General features: G+C 41.6%; 2 protein-coding genes across 12 annotated transcripts in view; one reads left to right on the forward strand and one right to left on the reverse strand.

Moving 5' to 3' along the window:
* Positions 1–1835, reverse strand: part of UTP18 (UTP18 small subunit processome component) — a 42584-nt gene extending 40749 nt beyond the window's left edge. For both annotated transcript variants that reach the window (XM_047081023.1, XM_047081022.1), the window contains exon 1: positions 1404–1835. In XM_047081023.1, the coding sequence (XP_046936979.1) occupies positions 1404–1742 (339 nt within the window). In that variant the 5' untranslated portion in view covers positions 1743–1835. The remainder of the gene's footprint in view (positions 1–1403) is intronic.
* The window catches only part of MBTD1 (mbt domain containing 1), a 71064-nt gene continuing 53163 nt past the window's right edge, over positions 1795–19695 (forward strand). For 4 of the 10 annotated variants that reach the window (XM_047081010.1, XM_047081011.1, XM_047081013.1 and 1 more), the window contains exon 1: positions 2288–2498. In XM_047081010.1, coding sequence (XP_046936966.1) covers positions 2478–2498 — 21 coding nt within the window. In that variant the 5' untranslated portion in view covers positions 2288–2477. Of the gene's footprint in view, positions 2214–2287; positions 2499–3136; positions 3201–6863; positions 7264–19695 lie in introns of those variants that run through there. The other 6 variants (XM_047081017.1, XM_047081015.1, XM_047081018.1 and 3 more) reach the window with 6 other exon arrangements.

Here is a 19695-nt window from a genome sequence, read left to right on the forward strand (position 1 = left end):
CTAGCATCAAAAACAACGTGATTGAGGGGTGCCTGGGTGGCTCCGTTGTGTAAGTGTCCAACTCTTGATATCAGTTCAGGTCATGAGCTCAGCGTTTGTGGGATGGAGCCCAATGTCCGGCTCCATGCTGACCGCACTGAGCCTGTTTGGGATTCTCTCTCTCCCTCTCTGCCTCTCCCCTGCTCATGCTAGCTTATTTTTAAAAAAGAAAATTTACACTCAACTATCAAATGTAAATCTAGACCATAGAAGGCTCCCAGAAATGAGCTTGAGCTTTTCCAAAGACCATATTAGACATGTCCACTTGATTTCTCCCTAGTCTATTACCAGCCTATGATCCTTCAAAGCTCAACAAATCCCACCTCGCACATAATGTCCCTTTTCTGGACTATAAAACTGTCCCACCCGCCAGCATTTGTCCAGGAACAGTTCTCTACTTCCCAACTAGTTTTCTGCAGCTTCTCTCATAAGCACCCAAAGGAGATTCTGGCAATCAATTGACACTGGCCACTTAGTAGGTCTGCATTCATTTCCCAAACTGAGTATTCGGTGAGGCTTTGCTGGGCCATCCTACGTAAAATTTCACAGCTCTCCACACACACTCATCTTCCTTTCCCTAATACTTCCATTTTTTTCTCTTCAACACATGTCCCTGACATGTTTGCATTTCATCTTCTTCTAGTACACATGCTCCAAGACAGCAGGGATTTTTGTCAGGTTTTGTCCGTTGCTGTGTCTCCTCCACTGACTAGAACAATTTCTGGAACTCTCCTTGTCTCGAAGAAAAAAAAAAGTTATAGCATAAAAGGGATGATACAAGTGTGCAAAAAAAAAAAACTGATAAAAAAGTGTGCAAAAGGAAAAGGGATGATGAAAAGAATGCAAGATTTTCACTGCCAGGAAAAGTACGTGGTCCCCAACAGGCTAACAACGACCTAACAGGCAAATACACGATCATTCTCAAAACTTGGCTAGTCAATCACTTGGGAAGCTGTTAAAACGCACATTCCCAGGCCCGGGCCCACGAATTCTGATTCCACAACTCCCAAATCACTGCAAGGTACTGAGGCAGGGGATCGAACGACGAGGAAAGAAACAATGATTTGGGGGAGAGGAGGTGGGGCTGAGCCGCGAAAAAAGCTCGCGCCTGCAGTTCGCTCAGCGTACGTGTAGAGCGCCTGCTGGATACTAGGCGCAGGGGCTGCCCCGGGGGCGGAGAAAGGCGATGTCCCCGCCCAGCTGAGACTTCCAGTCTGGCACCCGTCGGCGCCCGCCTTCTCGGGCGCCCGCCGACCTGAGCGCTCCCGGCGCCGCAGGTCGCCCAGGCTCCGCCCCCGGAGGCTCGCCGCCCACCGCGCGCCCCGCCCGAGCGCGCCCAGTCCGCGCGCCGCGGCCTCCCTCACCCGCGGGCCCTGCAGACGCCGTAGCAGCGCGTCCTCGTCGTCCTCGACGTCGCCGAACACCAGCTCCTCCAGGCACCGCTCCACGGCCGGCTTGTCCTCCTCCAGCGTCAGGCGGTTCTGCTGCCGGAGCCGTCTCTCTTCCTCCGCCGCGACTGCGATCGCAGCGGCCGCTGTGCTCGGCCGGGCCGGCGGTTTCCGCTGGGATGAAGGAGCAGCCTTTCGGGGCGGCCCGCCCGGCCCTGCTCCGGCTCTCCGGTCCGGCTTCATTCGGCTCTTCCGGCCCAGCCTCACTCCGGTTCTCCGGTCCGGTCTCGTTCGGCTTCTACGTTCCGGCGGCATCGTTGGGTTTGAGAAGAAACGCAGGCGCTCACGTGGAACCTCGCTGCGCGTGCGCCGAGACGGTTCGGTTTCCGCGGCCGCTGAGGCCCCGCGGGGTCGGAAGGAGCCTGCGCGGCCTGCTAGCACGTGACCGACACTCTCTCCCTACGTAACGCCCACTCCCCTCACCAACCCCTCCCCGTAGGGGAGTTCCTCCGGGAGGACCAATCTTCCGGGTGGAGGGGGAAGCGGCGTGACTGGAGTGGAAAATTTTTTCCAACACAACTTCGCGGCTGCAACTGATTGAAAGGAGCACAAGAAAGCCAGAGTATAGAGTGGGATGACTGAATCAAACTTCTACTTTTCTTCCTGACTCTGTAACCACTCGACTTCACACGAGCCGCGGTTGCCTTTCCCACCCCTTCGTTTTGGTACAGCCCTTGGAGTACGGAGCCTGCAGAGGGTCCCACGCTGGAGGAGAGAGAGAGGAGGGTATGTAGGGAAGTGGGCCAATCGGGGCGCGGGTCACGGCGCAGGCGCGCTGGGGAGGGAGGGCTATGCTAATGTTGTTGATATCCTGGGGCCACCCGAGTTAAAGGGGGGAAATCCGGGGGCTGCCGCAGCCGCCACCGGTCTGGGCCCAGCGGGGGCTCCCCTGTAGTCGCCGTAGTCCTGGGGAGAGGCGCCTGCCCCCAGCTCGGGGAGGGGGCGCCGCGGGCCCGGGGAGCACGGACAACCCCTACCCATGAGGCCCTGATGGAAAACACAAAGGATCTGGTGAGAGCCGAGCGCGGCAGCCGCTTTGTGTGCCAGGTGGGGGGGACGCCTGCAGCTCCCCGACCCCAGGAACCCCTGCAGCTCCCTGACCCCGCTCCCAGGCCTGCTTCTCCATCCCACGCCCCCTCAACCTCCAGAGTCCCCCTCCCCCTACCGGCCGTTAAACGATTCGGGGGGTTCCCCTCCCCCCACCTCTCTGCCCCGGACTCGGCGGGGTTCTCTCTGCTCCCTTCGCTCTTTGGAGGAAAAATTATAGAAGAAAGTTTTTCTCTGCGTCCCGCCCCCCCTCCCCCTTCAGCCCTGGCTGGTGGGGGGAGGGAGACTGGGTTTGAGACTTTTCCTTTTTTAGCCGTCCAGGGTGGGAGAGTGGAGTCCTCACTTGCCCCAGGGGCGGGGGCTAGATTCGGGTGCTTTGCGGGGGAAGGTGCCTGTCCCCTCCGGGGCGAGTGCCGCGAGGCATTTCGCACGTGGAGGTGAAAATAGCGAAAGGGGGCGGGGTGGGCACGTGTGGGAGGGAGAGGTGGGAGTGGTGTTTTGGGCAGCAGCCGCCTGGGCCGCTTGTTTAAAAGGGTTCTAGGTCGATGGGCTTCTGGGACCGTTGCGTTCTCTTTTGTGAAATAAGAATCCTAACATTTCAGAGTCGGAAGAGACATTAGAGGTCACCCAAAGCAGCCGTCCCCTCTGCAGCCTCTCTGACAAGTGGTAGGTAGTCTGGCCTGTGCCTAAACCCTTCCCAAACCTGACCGCTCTCTGCCGCCCGGGAAAGCCCTTCCGCTTTTCCAGCCGTTCGTATCGTTGTTCGCCTGCCCCTGTTAGACCTTCCAGTCTCATTCATGCCCTTGTTCAGATGCTCCCTTTTTTACTTCTCAAATTTTCTCTCACATCCTCCTCACCCACCCACCGCTCATTGGCCTATATTTTGTGTGCCAGGAAAGAACAGCAGGGAAGTGGAGGAAGGAGGGTTTGGGAGATAGTGAGGGCCAGCTGAAAACTTTGCTGGGTCATTTTTCAGATGCACTGGCTTGCATGTCTGAGGACGGTTGATATTTTTCTACAGGAAGCTTGGGAATTACAGTCTGGGATTTCATGGCTGTTCTCTGTCGCTAGAGTGCATCTTTTTTGTACTTGGAAAACTCAGCTTCATTCTCTATGTCTCCTCTCTCAAAGCATATTAGCTTGTTGCCTAAATCACTCTCCCTAAGGATTCCTCAGATTGCCTTTGGGGATAGTACTGAAGCTGTTAGAAGCATCTCCTGGTGCAGACGTGGTCAGAGCCACTCCCCCCCTCCCCCCAGCTTTGACCTGTGTCTTCCTTTCCAACCCGGCTTCCTTTCAAGGCCCCTCCCTCGCAATGCTCTCGTTTCTTTCTTTGTTATTTTCTTGTGCAGTTCTTATAGGAGATTTGAAGTTTTTGGAGCACTTTCGTATTTGTTTACAGTTTGCATTAGTTTTTATGTTCTTCATTTTCGTGTATGCTGTTTATCACTCAGGAGCTGAGATAGTTCAGTTTCTGCTGTTGTCAGTTAACGTTTTCCTAATGTTGTCCTTCAATTGGTGAGCTGTGCTGCCCCCGAAAGTAGTTTTGTTGGTATTAGAATCTGCAGGGCGCTTGTCATTCCTCTTCCTTGAAATGGAGTCAAGACTATAGAAGATGTAGAAGTAATGAATCTGGTGTAAAAACCAAAGAATAAATTTCTTTTTAAACTCCCAGTGCCCTGTTTAAAATATTGAAACAACGTTTTTCTCTCTCCCCCTCTTCTGACTTAGAGACTCTTCCTGTGCTCTGCCATGCTTACTTAGACTGTTTGTTGTTTGTTTGTTTTTTCATTTATTTACCTCAACACCAATGAGTGTTTAGAAAGAAAATAGCTGTCTTTTTTTGCACTCTTTCTCTGAATAACAAGTAGCTTCTATTTATATAGAACCCATCTCAGGGCTTCTGGGTGCCTTATAAATTACGTAAAACTGTCTTGAATAAGTATTTGTTCATAACTATTTTCTATTGGGCCATGTTTTTTAGCTTTCAAATTTTTAATTTTAATTTTTAGTTTAATCCAGATAGAGTTTGACATCTATTTCATCCACATGTAGTCACTAGAATTTAACATGGAAATGAATACTAGGTGCTGAAAAAAGCTGACAGAGCTGTGTAATTCTGTCTTTAAAGTTTTAATTACTATGGAGTCCCAAGTTATTTTCTTGCTTGCTTTAAACATGAACTGTCATGACTTAAATTGACTTAGGAGACATTTGCATTCTGAACATACTAGACAGGAACAACTGGTTTTATTTTTAAAGAAGACACTGTTGTATTTTTTTTTTTTTTTTTTAATGGGTGGTTACATGTTGGTGTCTAAACCTTCCTGCAGTTCAGTTGCTTCTAGTCCCTGGAGTTGTTTGAAAATATAACATAGTAGTCAAAAGAAGGTAGAGCTGTAAGTTGCAAGTGAAAACAACATATTAATGTCATAAATACGAAACCACTAGATTACTGAAAGCCAAGAGTGCTCAGTGGTTTGAGTGACCACATTCTAAAATTAGACAAGTACTATTTTTTGGTTGCTCCTTATTTCTCAGTTTTCATCTTTAAAACATTTGCTGAATAAGATGTAACCTATTCACGTTTATAATTTTAAGGTAAGCCAGTTAAAATGTAACATTAGTTTCAGGATTTCAAGTCCAAGAGAAAGATAAAAACAACGGGTCAGTGGACGAGGAAGGAGTTAAAATGGTTAAAGCAAGCTAAGAAATGCCTCCGAACACCAGAGTATTCTTAACTGTCAGACACTACTCTTAGTTTTATACAAATTTGCAGATTGGTTTAGATTTAATCATGATTTCTTCATGACCTTCCCCCCTGACATGCACACACACACAAATGTAGACTTTTTTTCTTTCTTTGCTGGAACTGAGAAGAAAGGGTGGAAAGAAAGTAATTCCCATTTGAATAAAGCATGGTTTGAGGTGGGATGAAGTGACACAGTAAGAGAGGCACTAGCAGACTAGGTTAGCGTTTCAGTTCTGCCACTGACTAGCTTCATAGCACTTCTCAGACGAGATCCTGTGCCTCTGTTTGCTCATCCTCCCGTTGAAGGGCTGGTCTAGAATCAGCACTGTCCTACAGAACTTTGTGCAGTGATTGGAATGTTTTATACATGTGCTGTGCAGTATGGCAGCCGCTAGCCACATGTGGCTATTGAGCACCTAAATGGTAGCTAGTACAACAGAAGGACCGGGTTTTTTATTTTGATTTATTTTGATTTTTGGACACGCATATATAAAAGAGTGTTTTCCAGGCTTAACTAATCATTAAAACCACCTCTTGTGGCCCTTGCAGCAATACAAAACCTCTCTCCTAATGGTTAGCATTCAGTAGGTGTGCAGCGGGGCCTCTGTTTTTAACGCATGCCCCAGAAACTTTTTCAGATTGATTAGGGAAACACTGCATTTGAATATTTCTGAGCTCCCTCCTAGTTCTCACTTCAGTGTTGGTAACTTAGAGTGTAGTTAGAAATGAGCTTCTGGGAAAAGTTGGCAAACTGGCCAGGCTCTCACTCTGCTGCTTCTGACCTGTGATCTTAAGTTGCTTAACCGCTTCAGTCTTCATCTTTCTCACCTGAATGTGGGCCGAGCTTCAGCGCTGCCTCAATCCCAAGATTTCTGTAAATCAGCCAGTGTGTAAGAAACTGTAAGGTGCTGTGAATGATAAAGTATTAAGTATCCTCCCCAAATCCCTTTTTCTTTTTTTTTTCCACTGTTACCTATTACTACTCTTATTCTCATGGAACAGATTGTATGCAGTACTCATGACTTCAGTAATTTCTTGTTCTCCCAACTATTTCTTGTTCTCCGTAGTTGGCAGTGTGTGTGTAGGACATGCATAGTAAATCTGAAACATTTTTGTATTTCTGTTGCTTAGCATAATGATTTGTCTATATTGCTCAATAAATATTGGCTGATATGTCATCTATTGCTTTACTTTTAGACCTCAAAACTTTAGTTAGCTGGTTGCAAATTATTTTATACACCAAAGAAATAATCCCCTTATGTACACATATGTGTTTAACCATATTTTAATTGTATCGTTATTAATACCCAACGGTTATTAGTGTTCAGTGATAATATATCTTTTGTACGACCTGCTCCAGATATATTTTCAAAAGATAAACACCAAGAGAATATCTTCTTACATCAGTGTTTTTATTAAGTTTTTTTTTTTTAATGTTTATTTTTGAAAGAAAGAGAGCATGAATGGGGGAGGGGCAGAGAGAGAGTGAGGAAGACACAGAATCTGAAGCAGGCTCCAGGCCCCAAGCTGTCAGCACAGAGACCAATGCAGGGCTCGAACCCACAAAACGTGAAGTCGTGACCTGAGCCAAAGTCGGACGTTTAACTGACTGAGCCACCCAGGCGCCCCTACATCAGTGTTTTGGGTTGTATCAAATCAACATCATGCTGAATAGTCTGTTTAACTTGTTTTTTGCCATATTTACTTATTAATAAATGATCTCATTTGATTGCTCAAACTGCATTTGTACTACAGTCCCAGCCTTAGTATGAATTCTGTTATTTGTGATAGAATAGATAGCTGGTAATGATATTAAAGACCGTCTTGGCTACTGCATTTCATATTTAATTTTGACATGGTCATCTTATTTTTAATTAGCTTTTCAGGTTCATACTTAAGGATTCATAGCTTTCTTCTGAAGAACTGAAAGCCCATTCATGTGAATTATTTTATTTAATCATACATCCTTCCTGTGTGGTAAGTGATGTTTTCCTTATTTAGAAGAGAGGGAAACTGAGACCAAAGTAATTGTTAACATCCAAAGTCTTAAGTGGTAGAACCAGAACTTGAACCCCAAAAGATAGAAATTTGTATTTCTTACATATCCAAGAACAGCTTTCTTTTGTTCACTGTTGGATGTAGAATATTGTCTTCTCCTGTTATTCCCAGGGTACTTTTCAGTCTAAAAAGGTGATTCAGTATATTATTGCTTTCAGTATCCTCTTGATTGTATCATTGACATGAATTTATTCTTTCTCATTGAACTTGTGGAAAACAGAAGCCCAGTAATCCCAAGTCCTCACCATTTATCTCCCTCCTAATAGTAAGCTGAGCAAGAATAAATGCATTTCGGTTTAGGCCAGTGAATTGTACCCCTATGCCAGACAGCTTTTCACCTGATGGCAGAATGAGGAAAACCAGCAAGGGCTAAAGAGCTCTCTAGCTCCTACTGAGTCTAGTTATCATAGATCTCTTAACTCCTTTAGTTTTCACTTTGTGAGTTTACACATACAACTTTCAAACACAAGGTTTTAGGAAACTTACACTTCATGACTATAAAACCTAGAAAATTAGGTGGGCTGCTGTACCCTATTGGTTTGGATAATGGAGAGTTGATTAACTTATGATGAGTTTAATCATATTGAAATTAGACTATTACCTGGTTGTATATTTATCTGTGCTTGCATTTAGAATCTCAAATATCTTCTGTAAAATTTCTCCTAGGAAAGTTTTATAATTCCTTTGTAAACTTTATAGGGAGAGAGGTTCATCAGGTGACAGTTACAGTAGGGAAATGAAATTCTGCTGTGATTTGTCACTCCTGCTTATGTTTTACCACTACAAAAACCTTGTTTTATTTTTTTCACTACAGAAGTATTATACATTTTTTGTTTAAACAAGGAAAATGGGGGCACCTGGGTGGCTCAGTTGGTTGTACATCCGACTCTTGATTTCAGTTCAGGCCATGATCTCATGGTTGTGGGATCAAGCCCCACTTTGGACTCCATGCTGAACGTGGAGCTTGCTTAAGATTCTTTCCACCCCCTCCCCCCCTTTAAAAAAAAAAAAGGAAAATGAAAACCATAGAAAAGTTAATAATCCTTCCATCCCATTCTCACCCTGTTAATAGTTTAGCTGTTTCTTCTAGGATCTTCCTAAATGCATATACAAACAAACATAGATCTATCAATCTGTGCACATACCAGCATATATTGTTTCTTTTAATAAAAAGTGAGTCATGCCATTCCTACGTGCAATTTGCTTTTTCCTCAGTACTTTACCTATTAGTATTTATCTCCCTACTGGTGGTTAGATTGCCTCCAGTTTCTCACTGCTACATTATTGCTGCAAGAAACCTTTTTCCACACAGATTCTTGTGTCCTTTGAGTATTTCTGAAGGACAGATTCCAAAAAGCAGAATTACATGGTCAAAAGGCATACTCCTGTTTTTGTAAGATGTCAGAAATAATGTCAAATTGTCCTCCAAAAAGGTGGCATAAATTTTCCCTCCTATGAAGGGTGTGTCAGGGCTGTTTCACACATACATTTGCCAATGCCAAATATCATCAACCTCTCCATTTTTACCAGCTTAATGAATTTTAAGAAGGTGATTTACACTTCATAGAAATTGACCTTTATTTTTATAAGAATAATATATGCGCCTAATGTGAAACCATGGTAAAAGTGCCCCCAAAACAGGGTCCTTTATAACAGTCTCTTTCTCTTCCCAATATAGCTCTCATGAAACAAGTCCTTTTAATTCTTTAGCTTTTTCACCTAGAATGTGTCTCCATGATTCTGATTAGGCTTATATCACCCAGTGTATGAATCCTAGATATTTTGACTTTCTCTGTGGTGAGTGAGGAGTTTTCACATTTGCCCGAATACCAAGTAACATATTCTCCCACCTGCAGTTTCCCATCACCTTACACTCAAGGTCTCAAATAGATAGTAAACAAATGAACATGATTTTTCAGTTTCATTTTGAAGAGCAAAGTGCTAAAAAAAAAAAAAAAAAAAAAATGGCACACTACTGGAAATAGTTTTATTTGATCCTTGTTATCTGTGCTTACAGAAGTTAGCTGACAAACAATAATTAAAGGGAAGAAAAAGCAGGTTAAAATTTAACATAGGTTTAAGAGATTTAAGATTATTTTCTTGATTCATGTGGCTAGTGTTCATTTTAGCAGTATGACCTTGGGCAAGTTGCTTAGCCTGTTAGAGCCTCTGCTTCCTCATCTGTAAAATGGGAGTAATAACATTTATGAGGATTAAATGCATTACTACACATCAAGTGCTTAGAATGTGCCTGCCACATACCAAGCATCTTGTATGTATTGTATTAATCATAATAGACCTTTACAAATCACTAGTAAAAACAGTCCAGTAAGGGATTTCTATGGAATTTAAAATAAACTCCCATACAGCAAAATGTGCTTCTGAATCAGATTTGATAAATATGGAGAAGACTTACTCTGTAAAACTGTTAGGTGATACAAAAAGTGAATCTGATGAGGACAACGTGTTTCAAAAAATGGCAAAACCAGTATTTCTAAAAAGGAGTAAATATGTATGTGTAAACTTCAGTTTTGGAGAACAGTGGCAGCAGCCTGATCCAATTTCCCCACCCACCTTTCTATAAATCTATATAAAGCCAACAAAGAGTACATGTCAATCAGACACCACCCATGCCTTTAGCATTATTAATAAGCAGGTTATCAGGGGCGCCTGGGTGGCTCAGTCGGTTAAGCGGCCGACTTCAGCTCAGGTCATGATCTCGCGGTCCGTGAGTTCGAGCCCTGCGTCGGGCTCTGTGCTGACAGCTCAGAGCCTGGAGCCTGTTTCAGATTCTGTGTCTCCCTCTCTCTGACCCTCCCCCGTTCATGCTCTGTCTCTCTCTGTCTCAAAAATAAATAAACGTTAAAAAAAAAAAATAATAAGCAGATTATCACAACCTTCAGATTACCTCTAAGGGAAATAATCAGATTCCAGGAGCTCCTTCTGCCAAGTCCTGCGGGATGTGAAGAATGAGAGAGAGAAGGCTTAATGGTTTTAATGGGTTCAGTGATAGGGTTTTAGGCCATGGAACACTTAGATGAAGCACAGAGTATCGCTTCCAAAAGAGAAGACTCCAACACTAAGTTCCAAAATACTGAACACAGGTTTGAAATTTGGTAGTTTGCAGCTTCAGCCATGGAGAAGAGCTTGAAAGTAACCAGTGCCTCGTAGGGAAGAGGTGGAGACATGGCAGTGAAGAGAAAGAAGGAAAAGGAGAAACTAACAACTCTTACAGAAAAAGAAAGAGAAAGTAAACGTAGGAGTGTTCTGGAACCAGGAACCCTTGACCATGAAATAAATAGAAATAGGAAAGAGTGGAATACATGCAGACAGAACTATTGGAAAAAATAATGTGAATCAGAACATCTCAACTAATGAAAATCTTCCTCTCCCCCACCCAGAAAAACGCAGAAAAAAATTGACACAACACTCAAAATGAAATAAAACGCCGTCAAACCATTGGTTAGAGATACAAGGAAAAGAAAACCATGATTCAGAAATCTAAAACTAAGAAAGGAAAATAAAAATTAAAAAAAAAAAAACAGGGAGAAATAAAATCAGAGTAGATTACACTTAGAGAAAAGAAGAAGAAATCCTGTCAGATGAAGACTGAATTATAAAGTTTTCCCCAAACAATAGATTCAAAGGCAAACATAATAAAAGAGATGGAAGCAAAGCAGGAAAATGGTCAAGAGAATGAAAATGAAGTTCTTTTCTAACTGATACTTTAAATGGAAGAGGGGTCCAAAAAGTAACATGTATTTAGTGTCCCTCAATAAGGAAAAAGAATAGGGGCACCTGGACTGGCTCAGTTGGTAGAACATGTGGCTCTTGATTTCGGAGTTGTGAGTTCAAGCCCCATGTTGGGTATAAAGATTACTTTAAAAAGTAAAAATTTGGGGGGGCACCTGGGTGGCTCAGTCGGTTAAGCGCCCAACTTCAGTTCAGGTCATGATCTCATTACCGTTCATGAGTTTGAACCTCATATCAGCCTCTCTGCTGTCATCACAGAGCCTGCTTCAGATCCTTGATCTCCCGCTGTCTCTCTCTGCTCCTCCCTGCCTGAGCTCTCTCTCCCTCAAAAATAAATATTTTTTAGAAAAAGAAAAATCTTTTAGAGGCGCCTGGGTGGCTCCATTGGGTAAGCATCTGACTTTGGCTCAGGTTGTGATCTCACAGTTCATGGGTTCAAGCCCTGCATCGGGCTCTGTCCTGACAGCTCAGAGCCTGGAGCCTGCTTCAGATTCTGTGACTCCCTCTCTCTCTCCTCCCCCACTTGCACGTGTGTGTGTGCAAGTGTGCTCTCAAAAATAAACATTAGGGGGGGAATTTTTTTAATAAAATCTTTTAATAAAACCATAATCAAGAAAACTTTCTGGCTATAGAGATCTAGGTCTATACATCAGAAGTTCATACCAGAAGGTGAACTGCAGGCTATGTTTTAGTAAAGCTGTATGACTTTAAGGAAACAAAAATTCTCCAAGCTTACAGGTAAAAGATGAAGTGCCTTACAAGGTCTAGAGAATTCGACTGGTATCACCTACAAAGCAAGACAATAATGTGGTAGCATAAGGAAAGAAAATTGTAACCAAAGATTTTATATCCAGTCAACTGTCTTTTGAATGTCAAGACTGTAGAAAACATTTCAAACACGGACAAGAATTTAGAGAATACTGTTCTCAGGAGCCCTTCCCAAGGAAACTTAAAGGATGAGCTGCATCTAAAAGAGATATTTGGGAAATTTTCTGCAAAAAGTTTGACAGTATTTTACATGTCTTTTTGAACTAAGGTTAAAATCAGGAGTAGGGGTGTAGGTAGCAGAATGGTGTACATAAATGTTACAGGATCTGACAGTGGAAAGAAGGGAGCTAAAAAAACTAGGAGGGAAAAACTAGAGTAACACTATTGACTGTAGGTTAACTATCACAAGGGATTAAAATGATACCATTTGAAGCTGAAAAAAGTTAGGTAAGAAAAAAGATACATGGAAATATAATAGAGGGAGGGGCGCCTGGGTGGCTCAGTAGGTTAAGCATCCAACTTCAGCTCAGGTCATGATCTCCTGGTTTGTGAGTTTGAGCCCTGCCTCAGGCTCTGTGCTGACAGCTTAGAGCCTGGAACCTGCTTCAGATTCTGTCTCCCCCTCTTCCCCACTCAGGCTCTGTCTCTGTCTCTCTCTCTCAAAAATAAACATACATTTAAAAAAAGTCTTTAAAGAAATACAAAATATTCAAAGGTAAGCATTAGAAAAAAATATATATATAAACCTTTCAAAACACTGCAAATTTAATTTAAAAGGCTAAAGAAAACCATCATGAAAAATCATGTGATGAATGTTCCATAATGCACGTAGTAATTATAACAAAATAATATGACAGAATTGAAATCAAACATACCAGTCATATCAGTAAGGATTCCCTCACCAATAAAAAGATTTTCAGATTAGCTCAAAAATCAAACTCCAACAAACTAATCTATGTCAGTTATATGAGAATAAAATCAAAATCTAACTTTATAACATGAGATGTTTAAAACAGCAAAAAATAAAAAGATGGACAAAGATAAACCAAGCAAATAGAAGTAATATGAAAGCAGGATCGGCAGTGCTGATACTACACTAGAAGTCAAACCAAAAAGCATTAAATGACAAAGGAAGATAGCTTGTAATGCTAAAACCCATAATTCATAACAAAGATATAATAGTTCTATACCAAATACAGCAACAATCTTTATAAAGCAAAAATTATGAGAAATGCAAATCATAAAAAGCACTTGAAGTTGGAGATTGACACTGAACACAGGATAGTGTACGTACAGTAGACAGAAAGTAGGACTATAAAAGATCAAAACTTAATGAGGCAGATTTTCTGGTATATCTGCATCCTAAAACCAGAATACTGTACATTCTCTCAACCACAAAATATTCATAAAAATAGTTTATACTTTAGGAAAACATTAGTAGGTCCCGTATAAAAAAACAAAAAGCAAAAGGACATTTCCACTTCGAAATTTAGAAGCCTTCTGTTGTATGTTAGAAAGCCTTGTACGAGAATATTCATAGCGACTTTATTCAAAGTAGTCAAATCTAGATGGAGAATGCATAAACAAATATTGTTAAAGTGCAGTATTAGTAAAAAGCAATGAACCAATCATATGTGTAATAATATGGATAAATCTCAAATATGCTGAAAAAAATACTATGTTGAGCGAGCTAAATTAGTTATAAAAATGTCCGTGGTGTTATATTCTATTTAAATAAATATATGCAGGGACACCTGGGTGGCTCAGTCGGTTAAGTGTCCCAACTTCAGATCAGGTCATGATCTTAGAGTTCGTGAGTTCGAGCCCCGTGTCGGGCTCTGTGCTAACAGCTCAGAGCCTGGAGCCTGCTTCAGATTCTGTGTCTCCCTCGCTCTTTGCCCCTCCCGCGTTCGCACTGTCTGTCTCCCAAAATAAATAACCATTAAAAAAATTTTTTTTTAAATAAGCATATGCAAAATTAACCAGTAGTAATAGAACTTTAATGGGGGAGGAGAAGGATTGACTGGGAAAGGACATGAGGGTGCTTTCTAGAGTGACAGAAAAATTCTGCGCCTTGATACACATTCAAAATTATTCCTCAGTCAAGGAAAAAACCTCTTGGGTACAAGGAGTATTGTAAACAAGTTACAGAGTTTCTAAAAAATTATGATAATGAAAATCCTGCATATACAAATCTATGAAATACATGTAAGGCAGTGAGCAGAGGAAAATTCATAGTCCTAACTCTATCGTATTAAAGAACAAAATTCGACTGAGTAATTTTTTAAAAATCTTACAGACTTTATTTAGCAGTTGATAAATTGGCCAGCATCCAATCTAGCAGATAGAAAGGAGCTCCAAATTGCTTTACAAAGCAAGAGATTTTTATAGACCAAAGTGGAAGCAGGAACAAGGAAGTTACACTGGGCATTTTGCTGGTTGGTTTTCTTACTGGAGCAAAGGGAAGTATTAAAGCTGGGTCAGGCAATGTGTGCTGAGTGGGTGAGCACTGATAGTTTACATAAGCCTGCCTTTTTACACAGAGGTGAGCATAGAAACTTGGTTACTAAATCTTGATTTACTGAGATGGCTTAGCCAGAGCAAATCTTAGGCCTTATTGGGTTACTTTGTTTATTTGTTTTTATTATTATTGTTATTGTTTTTTGAGAGAGAGGGAGAGTGCACATGTGTGTACATGCAGGGGAAGGACAAAGAGAGAGAATTCCATGCAGGCTCTGCGCTATCAGCACAGAGCCTGACTTGGGGCTCAAACTCCAGAACCATGAGATCATCACCTGAGCCAAAATGAAGAATTGGACACCTAACCGACTGAGCTCCCCCCAGGTGCCCGTAATCTGGTTACTTTGTCACAGTAAAAACAAAAGAGTGAAAATAAATAATTCCCAGCTCAGAAAGGAAAAAGAACAAAAAAAGTAAGCCAGAAAAAAAGTGGGGTGGGTCAACTGGTGTCTCAGTCAGTTAAGCATCTGACTCTTGATTTTGGCTCAGGTCGTGATCCCACAGTTGTGGGATCAAGCCCCATGTCAGGCTCTGGTCTGCCTGTGTGGAGGCTGCTTTAGATTCTCTCTCTCATCCTCTCTCTCTCTGCCTTTCCCCCACTTGCACACACGCACGCTCTCAAAAATAAGTACTAAAAAATATGTTAAGATATGGGTAAACTTTTCTATACACTGGTTCTAAGAAACAATTTTCTAAGAGTCAAAATCAAGTTGCAATAAAAGTAGTGATAAATATTACTGTGTTTACAAAATTAATTTCATGACCACTTTATAAGCAAAATAAAATTTTGCCATATGTTACAAAGGGTAAATTCCTAAATACAAAGAACTTTGAAAAAAATATTTAAAAGATGAAAAACCCTAAAGATAAAAGGACAAAAGAACACGAATCACACAGATGCAGAAAAGAAGATACAGAAATGGCTCTGTGTAAAACAGCTGAGCACATCTTGGTGGTTAATACCATTCCCCACTGAAAAGAATGAGAGCTCCTTGGAGAAATGGTTGATTTCAGGGCTGGAATAATGTAGGTACAAAATGATCCTGGAATATCTTGATATGCCAGAAAGTCAATACTCAAAAAATGATTGTATCATGTGAAAATGATGCAGGAGCAAGTTCAAAAGAATGTGTGTAGTTTGATGGGCACCTGGGTGGCTCAGTCAGTTGGGTGTCCAACTCTTGATTTTTGCTCAGGTCATGTTCTCGCAGTTCATGGGATTGAGCCCCAATATCAGGCTCCACAACAACAGCACGGAGCCTGTTTGGGATTCTCTCTCTGCCCCTACCCAGCCCCCCCCCCCGCAAAATAAATAAAAGAAAAATTTTTTAAAAATCCATGTAGCTGAGTATGGGATAATTTGAGCTCCCAAATAAAATAGGACAGTAGTGAATTATAAACCATTGGGGAAGAAAAGAAGTATGAGTTGATACTGATAATAAAGGTAGGTAGGTAGGTAGGTAGGTAGGTAGGTAGGTAGGTAGGTAAACCTAAGGAGAAGATGGAAGAATTTTATGCTGACTGGTAAAAGAGTACTAGAATTACAAAATCATTTTTCAGCCATCACAGTAATGTTTGGTTTGGCAAGAGCTATTGGACGTTAAATTTAGGGATGGGATTGGGTGGGGTGAGATTTCAATGAGAAACAATATTCACATACTTTAAAATATGTCTACAAGATTGCTTGCTAGTTGCAAGGAGAAATATGATAAGTACTGTGTAAAATTTCAACACCTTGAAGAATGATTAAAATTAGCATCAGCGATGAGGAACAGATAGGCATCTTTTGCCTCTAGATGTAATATTCTGAGAAGGTTATATCACTTATGTAGTATTACGGGGATACATAACCTGATCTAATGAGGAAACAGGAGCCTCAAATGAGAAACAGTCCATTAAAAAGGTGGGGAGGCAGGGCGCCTGGGTGGCTCAGTCAGTTAAGCATCTGACTTCAGCTCAGGTCATGATCTCACAGCTTGTGAGTTCGAGCCCTGCATCGGGCTCTGTGCTCCCGGATCCTGCTTCGGATTCTGTCTCCCTCTCTCTCTCTCTGCCCCTCCCCTGCTCACACTCTGTCTGTCTCTCTCAAAAAGTAAATAAACATTAAAAAAAATTTTTAAAGGTGGGGAGGGAGCCTGCATTATTTAAAAGTAATCTTCCAGATTGAAGAAACTAAGCAAACAAATACGATATGTGATCCTGGAGACTGAAAGGAAGAAATGCTATATAAAGGACATTATTGGGTTCACTGGACTGTGGATGGTAAATTGGGGGAGAATATCACATTAATGTTAAATTTCCTGAAGCTGATAACTATGCTGTAGTTACGAGAGAACAATTTTATTCTTAGGAAATGCATACTGAATTTGGGGAGGACAAAAAGATGTGATCTATGCAACTTACTCTTAAATGTTTTAGTAAAAGTCAGTATATCTAGAGAGAAGAATGAAACCAATGAGGCAAAATGTTAGTCGTTGGCAAATCTGAATAGAGTACACAGGATTTCACTGTACGATTTTTCCAACTTTCCTAGAAGTTTGAAGTTCTTTCCAAGTAGAAAGTTTAAAAAAAAGAAAGACTACACAGACATACCATTTTCATCTGTTATATTGGCAAAAAGAAATCACATGCTGAGACTGTAGGGAAACACACACTCTCACTGTTGCTGATGCAAATGCAAAATGGTAAAATTTCTGTGGGAAGAAATCGGGTAATACCTAACTAAATTACATATACATTCACTCCTCTACCCAAAGAATATATTCTGAAGGTGATCCTCAGTTTTAAATATATACATAGGTTCACACATGCATAAGTTCATTCATTGCAGCAGTATTTGTAATTGTAAAGCATTGAAAACTGTCCAAAGAAGATTGAATAAACATGCACACAGTGGAGTACTGTGCAGTTGAAAAAAGAATGAAGAAGATGTCTGTGCACTGTGAAATGGAATGATTTCCAGGATATATTTCTAAGTTAATAAAAGCAAAGGACAGAGAAATTTAGCATGTGGCCTTTTCTATAAGAAAGAAGGAATAAGAAAATATACCTATTTACCTTTTCAAAACACACAAGAAGGATGAACCAGAAAGCAGTAAAGTTGGTTACCTGCCTACAAAGTTGGATGGTGAAGCAGGGAAGGAGCAACATGTTTCCAAGTTACAACTTTTTATATAGTTCTTTATCTTTGGAAGCAAAGCCATTTTTTTAGATAGTCTCCAGAAATGAAATTAATTCAATAAGAATGGCAGGGAAGACTAAAAACCAAAGTCAACTTACTTTAAATCATTAACAGTCACATTGAAGGAAGGAGAAAATAATCCAAGTAACTTTTTTTTTTTTTAGTGTTTATCTTTGAGAGAGACAGAGTGTTGGCGGGGGCAGGGGGTCGCGGGGAGGCAGAACGAGAGGGAGACACAGAATCTGAAACAGACTCCAGGCTCCGAGCTGTCAGCACAGAGCCCAACACGGGACTCAAACTCAGAGATCATGAGATCACGACCTGAGCTGAAGTCAGACGCCCAACCAACCAAGCCACCCAAGTGCCCCCCAAGTAACTCTTAATACTCTGTCCTTCAGTTGAGGGAGATAGAACTACAAAGAAATTCTGGACTCATAAGTTTGTTTGTTTGTTTGTTTTTAGCAGTAGTGCTCCTGAAACTAAATGTATGAAAGAATTGAGCAAATAGGTACATGTAATTTGGGCGGGAGCCAAGGTTTTTACTGTGGCAGAAGAGAGATACAAATACAGATATGGGAAAATAAAAAGTCTTGTGGGATGGGTTGGAATTGGACTTATAAATATGAATTCATGATATTCTAAGGTACATGTGTGTATTCATGCGACATGTCACATGCATATATATACGTATATCTACACATATATATTCCATCTCTGCCTACCGAAGGGCCCAGAGACAGAGGTCTCAATAGCAATGACCATGTGGAGTACGTACATCTTTATTTCTAATACTCTCCACCAAAAGAAACCAAGGCTCTTTGGAGAAATGGTTGATTCTAGGCTTGGGACAGGAAAATTAGTATATGCTTGAATATCTTGCTATTCCAGAAAGGAATTGCTGAAACAATGATAGGGGCTTGTCAGAATGACAGGAGTCAGCTTGATGGGGCTCCCATCGGCTAAATCTGGGACAGTTTGAGCTTGCAGATAATTAAGGACTATCATGAATTATAAATTATAATAGTAGTAATCCATGAGTTGATGCCCTTAATAAGAAAAAAGAGGGGCACCTGGGTGGCTCTGTCGGTTGAGCGTCCAACTTCAGCTCAGGTCATGATCTCATGGTCCGTGAGTTCGAGCCCCGCGTCGGGCTCTGTGCTGCCAGCTCAGAGCCTGGAGCCTGTTTCAGATTCTGTGTCTCCCTCTCTCTCTGCCCCTCCCCTGCTCATGCTCTGTCTCTCTCTGAATCAAAAATAAATAAACATTAAAAAAAATTTAAAAAAAAGAAAAAAGAGAGGGGTCTTCCCTATAGAAGAATGCCAGCTGAAACTATGAAGAAATTCTGAGCCTGGAAAGTCATAGGATTGGGCAAAAATCCTCACTGAGTATTCAATCTATAGTGAAATTTTGCTGAACAGAATATTTGCATGGTCTTTAAGTATCTCCTTGCAGATTGCTTACTAAAAGGGAAAATAGTAAGACAACAATGGAGAACCAGACCACACCTACACCAGGACTTCAAACGTATCATCACCGTTAAGAGGCAGGTGGAAATCACGTAATCTGGATTTCTACCCTGAGAGCATCAGTTAGGTGGTATTTCAACTAGAGATATACAACCTGAGAGAAAAACCTCCAACCCTGAAAGAGGAAATACTTATTTTAGAAAAGGAGAGGGAATCTATGTGGAAGAATTACAAATTATTTTTGTGGATGCGCCATTGTCAAGAGGGAGCGTAACTCCCTACTTTGGAAGTGTGGGCTTCACAAAGCCACTGTACTTCTGAAAAGTACAGTATGGAAAGAGGTTAGGAGTAATTTTGTAACCTGGGAAACCTGAAAAAATACTGCTTCAGGTAGAGGTGGTCAAGGTCAATACCAAGAGTGATGACTCAGGTTAATAACATGTTTCTTTGTATAATTGGATACAAAGGTTACTGCACAGTACCTCTGATCTTTTTTCAAAAAACAACCCCAGTCTGGTCATTAGAAAATTAGGAGACAAATCCCAGTGGAGGATCATTCAACAAAATACCTACCAGTACTCCTCAAAACTGTCAAGGTCATGAAAAACCTGAGAAATTGTCACAGCCAAAAGGAGCTTAAGGGGACGTGAAAACTAAATGTAA

Source organism: Lynx rufus, unplaced genomic scaffold (genome assembly GCF_022079265.1).
Source record: "Lynx rufus isolate CCGP_SWC_20201006 ecotype Redwood Valley unplaced genomic scaffold, mLynRuf1.p SCAF_18, whole genome shotgun sequence".
NCBI classification, from domain to species: Eukaryota; Metazoa; Chordata; class Mammalia; order Carnivora; family Felidae; genus Lynx; species Lynx rufus.